The following is a 15,215-nucleotide window of genomic DNA, read 5'->3' on the forward strand; positions in this document are numbered from 1 at the left end:
CAGTCATCAAGTGATACACACATGAGAAATCTTAAATGTTCTATGTACTATGCTTTTATGAATTTAACATTAAGACAAACAATACATTAATATTCTGATTTATTGACAATAACAAATCTATTGTCATTTGTATGCTCCATCAAAATGATGTAAATCATAACTTTGTGTGTGTATATCTTTAATGCAACATTGATGTGCGTATTTGAGCAACAGTAACATATGTTATAATATCTGATCTTAAGGTGTACACAACATGTTATGTTTTACAGAGATTGATGTCACATGTGGGATGGAGGAGGAAGAGGCTGCCTTGGAGTCTGATGGTATGTGAAATATATCTATCATGTTTCCAACATGTTTCTTTTTTTGAAATCATTTTATTGAAGACATTCAAAGTCTACAGCTTTTTCCCTTTAAAAAGGAATATTATTTGTCTGTTCAAATACACTACTGCCCCCTTTCTATATCAGGCAGCATGAAAATCTGCTTGTATATATTTTTTTAAGAATATATAATTCATGCCATCATTATGTCACATGCATATTCCATGCCAAAACACAATAATAAGTTTCACATTGTACAGACAGTCATTGAGATTCATCTGAGTGCCTATATAGATACCATATCCTCATTTCAGAATAGTTTACAGATTCAAACACACTTCGAGGTATATTGAAAACATAATCAATTTTAAATGCGTTGATTTGATGTCAGGATGTATGAGATGTTAATATATTTCTTTTACATTTTCAGATGGATCCACCACTTCTGGTCATCTGGATTCCGCCCCTGCCCAGTCACAGACCCCTCCCCGTGCACACACCCCTGACCATGGCCACACCTCTGCACACACCCAGAGCCCTTCCCATCACCAAACCCATGACCATGCCCCGACCACTGCCAGCCCTTCCCATATTTCATATCCTGTCCCTCCCAAAAAACGCCCATACACCCCCCTTCGCCGCTCTCCCCGTATTCTGGCCCGTACAGCTGCCCAGACCCAAACTCCCCACTCCCCAGCTGTACGGCCTACCCTGGAGCAGCAGCTCACCACTCCCCAAGCCATTCCCATCCCTCCCCGAGCCAATCCCATCCCTCCCCCCTGTTTAAACCTTCATTGTCCTGGGTGTCAGATTGTCCTTCCCAGGCACAGCTGTAAGTATCATTCTAAATACACTTTATAAGATACTTAAAGGTACAGTGAAGTTAAATTGGTTAAATTGTGATTCAAATCCAGCATGCAATGTTAAGCCAATGTATAATAGAATACTCTTATGAATTATTCGTCATTCTCTTGATATATTTATTGAAAACAACTTATTCCTATAATTAGTTTAAACAATAAAATAAATGTGGCCATCATTTCTTTATTGTTGGATGAATGTATCCATCAACCAGCATGCACAAACAAGGTTCATCAACAAATATTGGCTTCCATAAAAACCAACATTCTTGCATTCAAAATATAGCTTGACAATTAAAACATATAATGAATATGTGTAATTTCTAAAGATTTGTCATGTCATGCTCTATCTGAATCAGTCCATTAAATATTTAGGTTCAGTGTCCCTTTAATTGGATATCACTACATATACCAAACACCACTACTTGGATACAAAATTTTATGTCCAAATGTGGATACATTATCTCTTGTCTAACCCAGTGGGAATGTAATTTCTTCTGGTTGCTATGTTTACACAGCTTGTCCTCAATGCCAAAATGTTTAAGGATATGTGTGCCTACCACAGTCTAAATTGAATTTTTAAATTGCTAATGTAAGTACAATGTAAATCCTTTAACAAGATTTGATACACTCAAGCTGTATAAGTGGATCATCTAAAACCAATTAAAGGGTTCAACATGTTTGAGTAACATGAGCCTTTAATGATTTCTGTCTGTCTGAATAACCTAATTCATGTGTAAAGAATATATGAAAAATAATTGATGTAAAAAATTATTTGTCTTTATGATGACAATGTATGTATTAAAATCTTTTATTCTGTTGTGTAATTATCCTTAATATTAATTTTTATTTTATTTTAGGCTGTGACTCAGCATGGCTCATGCTAGAAGGGATAGCAAGAGTAGAGCAGGCCGTGTTGAGGAACGCAGCTGTCCTGAGAGGGATGAACGACACCATGCAGGCCCAGCTCCGGGTTCAGGACTTGACTCTGCGTGAAATTATGCAATTACGTTCAAGGCCTGAATCTGGAGCTGGACATGCACAGGACAATGAAGAGGATGACCAGTAAGTGGAGGATCTGGATATGCTCCATGGTGGCAGATAATAATCCTCTGTCCACATGTTGAATTTGTATTTATATTGTTGCCATTTGGCCTTTTTATCAGTTTTTTGTTGTGCCTGTTGCACTCTTTTACCTTGTCATGTGTCTCCAATGGGGCTATGCTGGCCCTTGGCAACTCTCTTCATGGACTGTGATGCACTGTGTTACCTTGCCATGTGTCTCCAATGGGGCTATGCTGGCCCTTGGCAACTCTCTTCATGGACTGTGATGCACTGTGTTACCTTGTCATGTGTCTCCAATGAGGCTATGCTGGCCCTTGGCAACTCTCTTCATGGACTGTGATGCACTGTGTTACCTTGCCATGTGTCTCCAATGTGGCTATGCTGGCCCTTGGCAACTCTCTTCATGGACTGTGATGCACTGTGTTACCTTGCCATGTGTCTCCAATGGGGCTATGCTGGCCCTTGGCAACTCTCTTCATGGACTGTGATGCACTGTGTTACCTTGTCATGTGTCTCCAATGAGGCTATGCTGGCCCTTGGCAACTCTCTTCATGGACTGTGATGCACTGTGTTACCTTGCCATGTGTCTCCAATGGGGCTATGCTGGCCCTTGGCAACTCTCTTCATGGACTGTGATGCACTGTGTTACCTTGTCATGTGTCTCCAATGAGGCTATGCTGGCCCTTGGCAACTCTCTTCATGGACTGTGATGCACTGTGTTACCTTGCCATGTGTCTCCAATGGGGCTATGCTGGCCCTTGGCAACTCTCTTCATGGACTGTGATGCACTGTGTTACCTTGTCATGTGTCTCCAATGAGGCTATGCTGGCCCTTGGCAACTCTCTTCATGGACTGTGATGCACTGTGTTACCTTGTCATATGGCTCATATATTCCTTATTTTTACAAGATTATTTATAAACGTTGTGTATGTTTTCTTACATACTAATAAAATAAATTTTATTTCACAAATCTTTGTCCTCATTCTTCCTGTTATTTTTTGCAAGCTCTAGTTTATGTTGTTTATCCTTAAAGGGACCTAACAAATCTATTTGTTATAATGAAATCATATATGTAAGACAATAGTAAATGACTTTAAGATTAACATCTCCAATGTAATCTTATTATTTGTGTTTATATTATTTTCTCTTAGCTCTATCATTGCCTGATTATGATTAGCAGAGTAATTTCTTTATATATGTATATATATTTTTGTATTTGTGTATATATGTATATTTAAATGTTCATATCCATGTGTGTATTTATAAACTCTGCATGAATTGATGCACCTTTACCAAATGATCTGAGTATTGATACAATGATATAATCCCTTTAAAGTGTTCATTTTATTTAAATAGTATTGACTATGTGTATGCTCTTTTTAAAAACAAAATAATGTCCCTTTAAGTGATGTTGATCACTATTGTAAATGAATGTATTTCCATTTGTAAAGCGTTTTTGTCCTTTTTACAAGAACAAGGACATATAGTTTTATTAATAAACAATCTTATTGTAATGTTGACAGCACCTGTATTTCATTTTCAAATCTATATTATTGTCAAAGTTTAACCAAATCAATCTCTGTGTGTAATACAAATAATGTAGATGATGAATATTAGTTAACTAATATGTTAACAAAATACATCTCCTCCCATATATGGCTATAGGTAGGCTGACCATAATTAAACTTGAATAAATGACACGTTTAATCAATACATGTATAACTATTGTTATTCAACAACAATCCAAAGATATCTTAAAACATCAATGGCATATGTATTTCTCATGTGTATCTTTTAAATGTTAAAGATATACACCATAGCTATAGTTCAAGGGACAGTCAAGTCCGAAAAGATGATTCATAATTTGGTGACATTCCTAGATAGCAATCTACACACATACTAGTTCCTAAAATATAAATACGTTTCTTAGTGATATGCCAAGATGTCACTGAGTCCTTGTATTGTCTGCGGTTTTTCAGCGATCTCGGATGCGCCATGTTGCTTAAGACGTCACCTGCCAGGCTGTCCAATGATTCCTTGTATTGACTGACGTTCTTACGTGATCAGGAATATGCCTTTTATTGGATTGCGTTTTGACGCGATCAAGGATGCGCCTTTTTTTTTTGGGCGTTCTTACGTGATCAATAATGTGCCTTTCATTGGATGGCGTTCTTACGTGATCAAGGAAGCGCCATGTTAAGACGGCACATGTAAAGTTAAAAAAACGTGTGATTGGATTGCGTAGTCCCGCAATATTTGTGCACGTTAAAAACGTTTGTGACTGCATGCAATTTTAAAAAGCTTGCGAATATGTATTATTTGCATCATGTTACATTGTTGACCCGTAGCTGATAAAGACCAACACATTCTCTTTTGCTGGATGTCTGGTTGAATCAACGAACGAAAGCAAAATGTTTTCATGCATAGGATATTTCTAGGCAAGTGCAAATCTCTACAGTCCATGTTTAATATGTTTGTCAACAATGTTCCTTTTTCTTAAAAATTAATGTTGTGTTTAATGTTGAACATATCTAATTAATAAATATGCGCTATTGTGTTTGAATAAAGTAATCAATATGCATTTATCATATGCTAAATATATGATGCCGACTTCTTCTAAATGTAATTTCGTTGTATATTTTATGAAAGGTTCATTAGACACTCACATTATAAATAAAAATATTTGATTTTGTCTCTAGTTAGATAGTCCATTGTTTAACCAATAGGTTTATTTTGTCTTGTGTTGTAAGAAAATGTAAGTAATTTTCTTACTCCTCGCAAAGCCAATGAGTTTCATGTGAGTACCATCTCCAGCTTTGTCCAGTTTGTGTAAAGGTTCTTTTCATATGTTAATGATGGGGTATTGTGTTTTACGGTTGTAATGGTGGTTCATCTATATTTAAAATATAGCTAACCCTATTTTATTTGCAAGTGTTTGAAGCTTTTTAATATTGCTATCAGTATATGTTAATCTTGTTGTTTGTAGTAGTGTCTATTACATACAGTTATGTAAAAAATATAGGATACTGTCCCTTGAATGCAAATGTTGTTTTTTTGTATCATGTATGAGATCCACATAGTTTAATCTTCAAATATATTTTTGTTAGCATATTTCACCCCCCCACTCCTAAAAGGACTTTAAACCATATTCATTGTTAAAATAAAAATAGTTACAATAAAATATTAACACAATAATGTCTCTTAAAGAAAATAGACTTTATTTAACACGTCAATATAAATGTGATTTTCAAATATTTTTTTTGACAAAGTACATGTAGATATAGCAACAAGCTTAAAATGTGTTAGCATATGTAATGTTGTTAAAGGGACAGTTTCGAAAAAAAAATATTTTACATTATTCGAAAAGTCAATTCTGTAATAACAAGGATATCAAATGTTTCTCAACAATTGAACATTTGCTATCTAAAATTTGCTATCTAAACCTATGAGGTTGGTGTGCTCATTTCTTAAATCTTGAAGAGTGCTTGTAATCATTATACAATTTGAGCACTAGAGGGCATTTGGATAGCATTTGTATATGTAAAATCTTGTGCTCATACAGCATATTATTGACCATGTATTGATCATTGATATCTAAAATGTTGTTATGTCAGAACAACAAATAAGTGGTCATTTTTCATAGTCATAGATACAAGGGTAAGCACATAAGTCACACATGTATTTCTCCATGTTTTGTTGTTTCAAACTTTATAATGCGTAATACAGTGTTTTCTTTGTAATCAATAATTTTCTGACTGTCCCTTTAAGCTGTGTTATTGGCATTCAAACAGTAATATGCCATCATGGATAATTGTTATGGTAATTTAGTTAGCGATTCGGGAAACAGTTTGGACATCACATCACAGAAACCAATCAATATCATGAACAAGGATAGGTATGTGATGATGTGGTTTTCACACACTTATAACCCACACTCTGCAAAGAATCTTCCTCCATGGACCCGGTCCCATAGAAGTCGATTATATACAGAGTGTGGTCCACAAGTGTATGAAAACCACATCATCACATACCTATCCATTACCCAAAAAAAATAATTTAAGATGGAAAAAAATACTTACTTCCTCTTCCTTCCCCTCTTCCCACGGGGCTGAGGCTCTGGGAGAGGCAACTGCCGACTCCGAAGAGTCCTCCTTGGAGCTGTTGTGGGAGGAGTGGAAGGAAGAGTACTGGGACGACCAAGGTGAGGAGTAGATGGCTGAGGAGGAGGAGGAGAAGATGGCTGAGGAGGAGGAGGAGAAGATGGCTGAGGAGGAGGAGGAGTAGATGGCTGAGGAGGAGGATGAGATGGGCCGGCAGGAGGAGATGGCCCAGCAGCAAGAGGCCCAGCAACAAGAGGCCCAGCAACAGGAGGTAGACCAGCATGCGCCTCCCGGAATAATGTGAACATTTCCTGATGAAGATTGAACATTCTTGTTTGTCCTTCTTGTATTGTATTCAGTATACTGATTATTTCGTTTTGGCCTTGAATTATTTGATTCTGCCCATCAAGTATTCTGCGTCGTCCTTCTATGTTTTCTATCCGGGAGGTACGCATCTGGTCTATGTACTCCAGTAGAACCCGCACCTCCGCTATTTCTTCTTGTTGTGCCTGTTGAACCCGTGCACGGCGGGGTGCCCGTGCACGGCGGAGTGCGGGTCTTTGAGGGACCTCGGGTTCCGCGGCTTCAGCGGCATCCTCCTGTGCTTCCGGGGCCTCTTGATCATCTCCCGTGCGCTGTTCGTCACGGGGGGCCTCTTCCCTCCGAAGTGGGAATTCCTCACCACCACTCTCATCCCGGGGAGATGCAGGAGGCTGTGCTGCCTCGTCCCCAGACTCTGTATATTAAAAAAAAAATAAAAAAAGAAATGTATATATTAGCATATTTGCAAATAAAGGTTTAAATGACTTAGCTTACGATACAATTACAAATGCAGAATCATTAATCCACTTTGAAATCTAACAAACAATCAATACGATTTCCGCTTTTTCTAAACAGTGTTTGTGATATCTGGTCAATGTGAATGTTTTTGCGTTTGTTTTCAGTCTGTTTAAATGCACACCTAACCTATAGCCTAGATACTGATGTAACCGCTAAGTAATAGAATGCGTGTAAACAGCGTAATAGCATTAATCTGATCCTTAACACATGAAACCCAATGTTTTATCTTTCATGATTTATAAGCATACATTTAGTATCAACTTTCGAATGTACTTTTGTTATCTAATTAGCTTCATTCTCTGGATATTCTTTGCTGAAAAGCATATCTAAATATGTTTATAAGATTCTGATTGTTAGCTGAATATAGCTGCCTCCTGTGATTGTTTCACCGTGTGCATGGCTATTTCTTCATTAAAATATATCTCAAGAATGAATCAAATTATGTAATATAAGTACATTTGAATGTTTTGTCAAATTGTATTCGCTACCTCAATCATGAAAGTAAATGTTTGCGTATAGTGTCCATTGAAATACATTCGTATGTGAAATTATTGTTCAATGAGCTTACCGTCAGATGAGAGTGGCAGGTTCCCGGTATCGATTCCTCCGATACCGACTACTTCCACCTCGGAGATGCTGGGCCGCAACATTTCCTCCCATCTGCAGTACTCCATTTCAAGGGCAGGGCCGCCACCGGTCCCTGCGGCATGTCGGGCCTCCAGGCTTAACTTTTTTTTAAGTTCAAGTTTACAGTCCCGGTACCGATGTTTGATGGAATCCATATCCCGGTTCCGGCAACCCACTGCATTGACTGCATTCCGAATCTCGTTCCAGAGCCTCCTCCTGTCAGTCGGGGTAGTCTTCTGGTGCTGCAGCATCCTATACCTGGCCATATAGGCCTCTACGAGGGCCTCCTTCTCCTCCATCGTAAACCTCGCCTCCCTAGTCGCCTTGGCCTTCCCCTGTGACGATGCCCTCTGTTTCCCGGACTGTGAAGCCCTACTCTGACCGCCACTGGGCCCAGCCACTTGGTCATCTTGAACCAAGTGGCTGGGTCCACCCACCGCTTCCACCCCCGCTTCCTGCCCCCCTTCCTGCCCCCCTTCCTGCCCTGTTCCTCTCCCCCTCCCTCTACCTGTCCCCTGCCTGGCCTCCATCTCCTCCCTAAACTAAACCCCAAATAATCAAAAAAAAGTGAGTGTGATGAAATGAAAGGGGGTCAAAATAAAGAACTAAAAAGACAAAAAAGGTGCTTAAAGTGTGAGGGATGTAAAAAAAAACAAAGAGGGTAAGGAGTATTTAAATAAACGAAAAGAATAAGACTAAAAGGAGGATATGTAAACTAAATGTAACTAGGGGATGGGTATGGGATGGGTATGGGGTATGGGATAAGAGTAAATGGGATGAAAGGGAATGGGACTACAAGGAATGGGGTATGGAGTGTAGTATGAGGGGGTAGGGGGTATGGAGTGTATGTAGTGTTATTGATAAGTGTATGTATGTATTGAATGTGTTTGCGTGTAAATGTGTTAAGTGTACAGATAAATCACTCGCTCGCTAACTAACACTACTTCTAATTCTCAATAACAAACACTCCCACTAACGCTCACTAACTACCACTAACTGACGCTCACACTAACAACTATCACTAATAACTCCCACTAACTCACTCACGCTCCCACTAACAGACTCTCTCCCACTCCCGCTAACTCCCACTAACTCACTCACTCTCTCACGCTAACACTACCAACTGACTATCTCACGCTAACACTACCAACTGACTCTCTCACGCTAACACTACCAACTGACTCTCTCACACTAACACTAACTCACTCTCAAAAAATCGCAAAATCTCTATTCTTAAATCTCCAAAGACCCACCAGCAACACAGTCAAAGAAGCCCTGCTTGTGTTGTGCTTATATACCCTGTGTAAATGTTTAATGATGTCCCAATTTCCATTGTAATTAGTGTTCAGGTGTGCTTTATTAGCAATTAATATTATTGCAATGTGTATTAGGTGTGTTAATTTGCGCATGCTCATTTTGAGTTGGTATTTGTGGAATGTGTAGAATGCGATGATGTCATAGTGGTCGTTTTCTCTAACATTGTCCAATAGTATTCTTTTTAAATGTGAATTTGCGATGGTGTGTTCTTCGTGAAGTGTTGTATATGTATGTTTTTCATAATATATAATGATATTGAATGCGATTTTTTTTTTAGTGTATGTATATATTTTTTAATCCTTGTTGTTATTGTGCGATTTTCCGCATCTTAAAGTATATGCGTATTCCCCGTATAAATAGTATTAAAACTTCCCCCGCTTGTGAATGTGTGATGCTTCATAGTTGCCAACTTTTAAAAAAAAATTCCAGGGACACTTTGCAGCAGAGCAAGCAAGCGGGTTACTGGAGTATTGGCAACCTACTGTTCAACTGCTCCGCCCACTCAGTTCTGCAATCAAAACACACCCATTTGAAAGTAATGGTATAATTTATACTTATCCATAGTTTATTATACAGATTACAGCACCAAGCTCTTACACCTACCCATTCTCTGGAACACATTCTGGGCATATGGTTATTTTTACAACACAGCATCAAAATTAGAAAGACAAATAATATGTGAACCCATTCAATAATAATAACAATATTCCATTAGGAATGAATTATATTTAAATAATATACTACATCTATTTATCATCTATCTAATTGTATATGTGTATGTGTGTGTGTATATATATATATATATATATATATATATATATATATATATATATATATATATATATGCAAACAACAAATGTTGTGCAAAAGAGATTTTCAGGGACATTTCCAGGGACAAAAAAAATCCAGGGACATACAACAAAATCCAGGGACTGTCCCTGGAAATCAGGGACTGTTGGCAACTATGGATGCTTGTGTGCTTTGTTGATTGATTGATGTTGTGACATTTGCGGCGTGTTATTGTTGTGCATGATGTGGTATGCGTCATATGACCGAGCTGTGCGTATTTCTCGCGAGATCGAGTGTTAGGTGAAAAAAGCTATTTTTTGCCTTTCCCATTGATCTCTATGGGAGACTGTCTAACGCGGGCAGGATTACGCGTGTGACATACACGCGTTAGGAGCATCGTTAGATGGTCTTATATTAACTCTAAATACCGGAGTCAAACAATGCCGTGCGTTAGACATAAAACACGCGTGGCGTTAACAGCCCATCTACCGCCGAACTCTAAATCTAGCCGTCCATCATCTACGTGAAAAATCACTAAGATGGACAAGGGTATAATGAATATTAAATATAAACAGTATTGTGTTACCAAATGGTGATAGTATACTAAGGTGACGGACACATTGCAAAATTAGAACATAGTGCAGTACTAAATAATGCAATATAGATCAAAACATTGACTCCTATGTTGCAGAAACTACCAATATATCCAATAATGAAAAATAATTCCCTAAACAAAACCTAAGTCGACAATCCACATCTGGAAATAAATCAGTGGTAAAATGTATATATTTTACATTACATAGTCAGGTGGTCCAGGATATTAAATACTAGATATTGAACAACACTACTAGTGCATAGTGGACAGTAATTTATGGCACCTAATAAGATCATAAATATAAAAATATACATAGATGTAAACACAATGGTATAGATAGAAATAACTAAATTCACTCCCAATGGTTGATAATGTCATATCTAGAATTCAAACCATTCGGTAAACGTGTACCCAGGGTGAATATCCAGTAAGCCTCCCTTCTTGCCAGAATGAGATCTATATCACCCCCTCTAACAGGTCGATTGATCTTTTCAATAGCACACCAAGTGAAGGATTTCAAATCATTATTATGTAAAATTCCAAAATGTTGTACAATCGGTGTCAATGCTCTTTTAACCTTAAAGGAAGAGAGATGTTCCCTAATCCTAGTATTGAGGTCCCTTGAGGTGAGTCCCACATACTGTATCCGACAATGAGGGCACTCTATCAAATAAATTGCATACTCAGTAGAACAATTCATGCAGGTACCTATATTATAGTTCTTATTAGTCACCATACTCTTGAAGTTCTTAGTTACATTAACATAATCGCAAGGTTTGCATTTGCGGTGCCCACATTTATACATGCCAGTATGCTTTAGCCAAGAGCCACCAGGGTCCTTTTGAGCTTTTAATAATGTAGGGGCTAGAATATTACCCAAAGTGGGACTCTTCCTATAGGAACATCTAAGACCATTACTGACTGTATCAATAAGTTTGTCCTCAGCAGAAAGAATAGAGAAGTGTTTACATACAACAGCACATATTTGAGGGTACTGTGCACTATGAGTAGTAACAATTGTGACACCCTTAAACACTTTCTTTTCTGTTGATTTCAAAGCAAGAAGATCATCTCTTTTAATCTTGCTAACTGCTTCCTTAGCTTTCTTTACTGCCGATATAGGATATTTCCTAGCCCTTAGTCTTCTCTCTAAATTTTGTGATTCCATGTCAAAATTGGAAGAATCAGTGCAATTCCTTTTAAGTCTGGTATATTCCCCTTTTGCAATAGCAAAGGGTACATGCCTAGGATGACAGCTGGTAGCCAACAGTAAAGAATAACCAGAAATAGGTTTCCTATAAATGTAGTCTCAATAGCACCTTCTGCTGTACCCACAAGTTTCAAGTCAAGATAATTAATACATTGATGACTCAACTCAAAAGTGAATCTAAGGCCCATATCATTCTGATGAAGATTTTCAATGAAAAGGGGGTACTAGTCTCTTCTCCTGTCCAAATGAATAAAAGATCATCAATATACCTTTTAAACAAAAATATGTGTTCCTTATAAGGGTTACTATCTCTAAAGATGTGGTATAACTCCCACCATCCGAGGAACAAGTTCACGAAAGAGGGGGCAAACTTTGCCCCCATGGCAGTACCACATCTCTGGAGATAGTAAATATCCTCAAACTTAAAAAAATTATGAGTAAGCAAGAATTGAACAATCCTAAGAATGAATATTTTAAACACCTTATTGTAATCTGTGAATTTGTCAAGAAAAAAGTTATAGCCTCAATTCCCTTACAGTGGGGAATACTGGAGTAGAGGGAAACAACGTCAACAGTTAACCATATTGAAGAATGGGACCATTTTAGTTTATCCAGTACATTAAGTATGTCTTTAGTGTCCCTCACATACAAATGCAATGAAGTCACAAGAGGCTGCAAAATGCTGTACAGCCACTGAGACAAATTTCCCAGGAAGGAGTCTACTCCACTCATAATCGGGCGGCCTCGTACATTGATGAGGGACTTCTGTGTTTTGGGTAAATGGTGAAACAAAGGAGTTTTAGGGTATTCCACAAACAAATAATCGACCGTAACCTGGTCCAAACATCCTTGTTCCAAACCATCATCCAATAAATGTTTAAGTTCAGTCTGATACTGTAATGTAGGGTCTCTCTTAAGTATCATATAATCATCTTATTTTTGAAGCTATCTTAAGCCCTCTGAAATGTATTGGATGCGATCCATAACCACAACCATTCCGCCTTTGTCAGATTTCCTCACTACCAAATCTGTGTTGTCTCTAAGTGAAATGACTGCTTCTTCTTCCGGGATGGAAAGATTATGTTTATATTTAGATTTATTGTTTTTCAGTTTCACTAAATCTTTCTCCACCCTACCATGAAAAGTTTCAATCACATTCCCTCTACTTTGTATAGGGTAAAACACTGATTTTTTCTTTAACCAAGGCCCCCTACTAACTGTACCAGATTCACTAGTGGCTTCCAATTGGAGCTGTTGTAGTGCTATAATATCACTTTTTTCTGAAAAACTACTCATATCATTGGTATTAATACCAGCTTGTTCCACATCAGTACAGGTATTATCTGCAAAATGTTTTTTAAGGGTGATGCTACGCACAAGCCTATTCAGACTCGCCAGAAACAGCAGTTATGAAGCAGCCGTCTAAAGACCGCTGCTCCATAACCCTGTCCGCCTGCTCTGATGAGGCGGACAAGAATCACTGGAATTCAACACGATCAAATACGATCAGGTTGATTGATACTCCCCTGCTGACGGCCGATTGGCCTCTAGTGTGCAGGGGCCGTTGTTGCACCAGCAGCTCTTGTGAGCTGCTGATGCAATGCTGAATATGGAGAGCGTATTGCTCTCCGCATTCAGCGAGGTCTTGCGGACCTTATCCACACTTTCGGATCAGGTCCACAAGACCTTTAATAAATTGGCCTCCAAGACTAAACACCTTGTACTGTGTCTCATTTAGAACTTGTGATGAAAGGTTGACCACATTACCCACTATTCTCACATCACCTATTTGTATTTGGTCTGGGGCCTCTGCTCTCTCAATTGGTATCTCTCCTGGTTTGGGTTCACGCTCGTATTGATAATATGTCCTAAACCCTGACCTCCCCCTCCTGCCGATGTATCCTGATCATGGGGAAAAACCTGATTAAGAGTAGCATTATCAGCTCTATAATTAGAATATACTATTGGTGTAGATTCAATATAGGTAGTCTGTTTGGGTCTCACCACCAGGGCATCCTGGTTAGGGGTATTCTCCCTAAGTAAGTGTGATGTAGCCATATTTGATCCCATAGTGCCAGTAATTGGCGCTACAGTAGAGTGTTGAATATTATGTTTGTCTGGAATATTATCAGAGTATTTCTCACCATCACTGGAGCACTCGGTATCGCTACCTGAAAAGGTTACATTCTTGGAAGTATTATTTTTATTATTATTTTTGTTCTTGTCCATCCTAGTAATTTTTCACGTAGATGATGGAGTGTATAAGTTGATGGTGTACATAAAGTGCATTATTCCCATAAGTATAATCATGGTTATATTTATATCTATATACTTGTATATCGTATTAGTTCTCTCTGTTTCCCTTTTGTATCTATCTAAGTGCATGTCGATAACTATTAATATCTATAATGGAATACCTCATTGTTTGCTATTCATATTATTCTGTATATAATTTAACAACTATTTTGTATGCGATGTACGTGCAATATACACCTTTTGGGGGGTGGGTATGTTTTACGAATTATGATTGGAACTTGTCATAGAGGCGGTTTAGATGTTTTAACCTATGGTATTTGTTTATGTCTGTTTTAAGCAGGTGTAAGGTTCAGCCCTACAGGCTGTGACTACGGATATTCATCCGAAACGCGTAAGCCTGTCAGTGCTGCGCCTGTGATGACCATTCATTTAAATGTTTGCTGTGAACATTCAAACTTTTTACCGTTTGTATTCAATAAAGGACTGGTTTTACTTTTTACTATTTGCATTGGAGTCAGTTCCCTCTTCTAAGTATCTATTATTACAGCATAACCGACACTGAGACCGTGCTGGCGTTTAGGAGCGGATCTTTACTGTGTTTAGGGGTTGGAGGTGTGGTCACTCGGAGAGTGACGGACGAGCTACGTAAGCACTGGGACAAGCCGGTGGAGCCTATCGGGGGGGGGGTCCTATGAGCCGCAAGAATTGAAGTAAGAGAGACATAGTCCCGACTTCGTTGGCGGCACAGGATTGGCGTTCTAGTCACTCCGGAACATATTGAGGAATAAACTGTGGCCCTGGTGAGTTGTTCTTAACCCTCTGTTAACCCGACTAAGACTTTGATCCTTGGTATAAAGAATTACACTTCATATCTGAATGCATGGGTTTCTCTGACTTTTTGTCTTATGATAAATATACCATACAGCAGAGTTCTTCAAACCACAGGTCAGGACCCATTACTGGGTGGCAACACCAAGGTTGCAACTGTGTGTAGTGTGTGTGTTGTATGAGAGTGTATGTGGTGTATGAGAGTGTATGTGAGGTGTGTGTTGTATGAGGGTGTATGTGTGGTGTGTGTTGTATGAGAGTGAATGGTGTGTGTTGTATGAGAGTGTGTAGTGTGGGTGCATTGTATGCGAGTATGTGTGGTGTGTGTGCGTTGTATGAGAGTGTGTGTGGTGTGTGCGCGTTGTATGAGAGTATGTGTTGTGTGTGGTGTGTGTGTTGTATAAG

The 15,215-nt window shown here is 38.6% G+C and overlaps 1 protein-coding gene across 1 annotated transcript in view; it reads right to left on the reverse strand.

Annotated features, from left to right (window-relative positions):
• OLFM3 (olfactomedin 3) overlaps positions 1-15,215 on the reverse strand; it is a 102,452-nt gene that overhangs the window by 57,331 nt on the left and 29,906 nt on the right. The window contains exon 2 of the mRNA XM_053693737.1: positions 14,636-14,671. Within this exon, the coding sequence (XP_053549712.1) occupies positions 14,636-14,671 (36 nt within the window). The remainder of the gene's footprint in view (positions 1-14,635; positions 14,672-15,215) is intronic.

This window comes from Bombina bombina, chromosome 10 (genome assembly GCF_027579735.1).
Source record: "Bombina bombina isolate aBomBom1 chromosome 10, aBomBom1.pri, whole genome shotgun sequence".
Taxonomy (NCBI): Eukaryota; Metazoa; Chordata; class Amphibia; order Anura; family Bombinatoridae; genus Bombina; species Bombina bombina.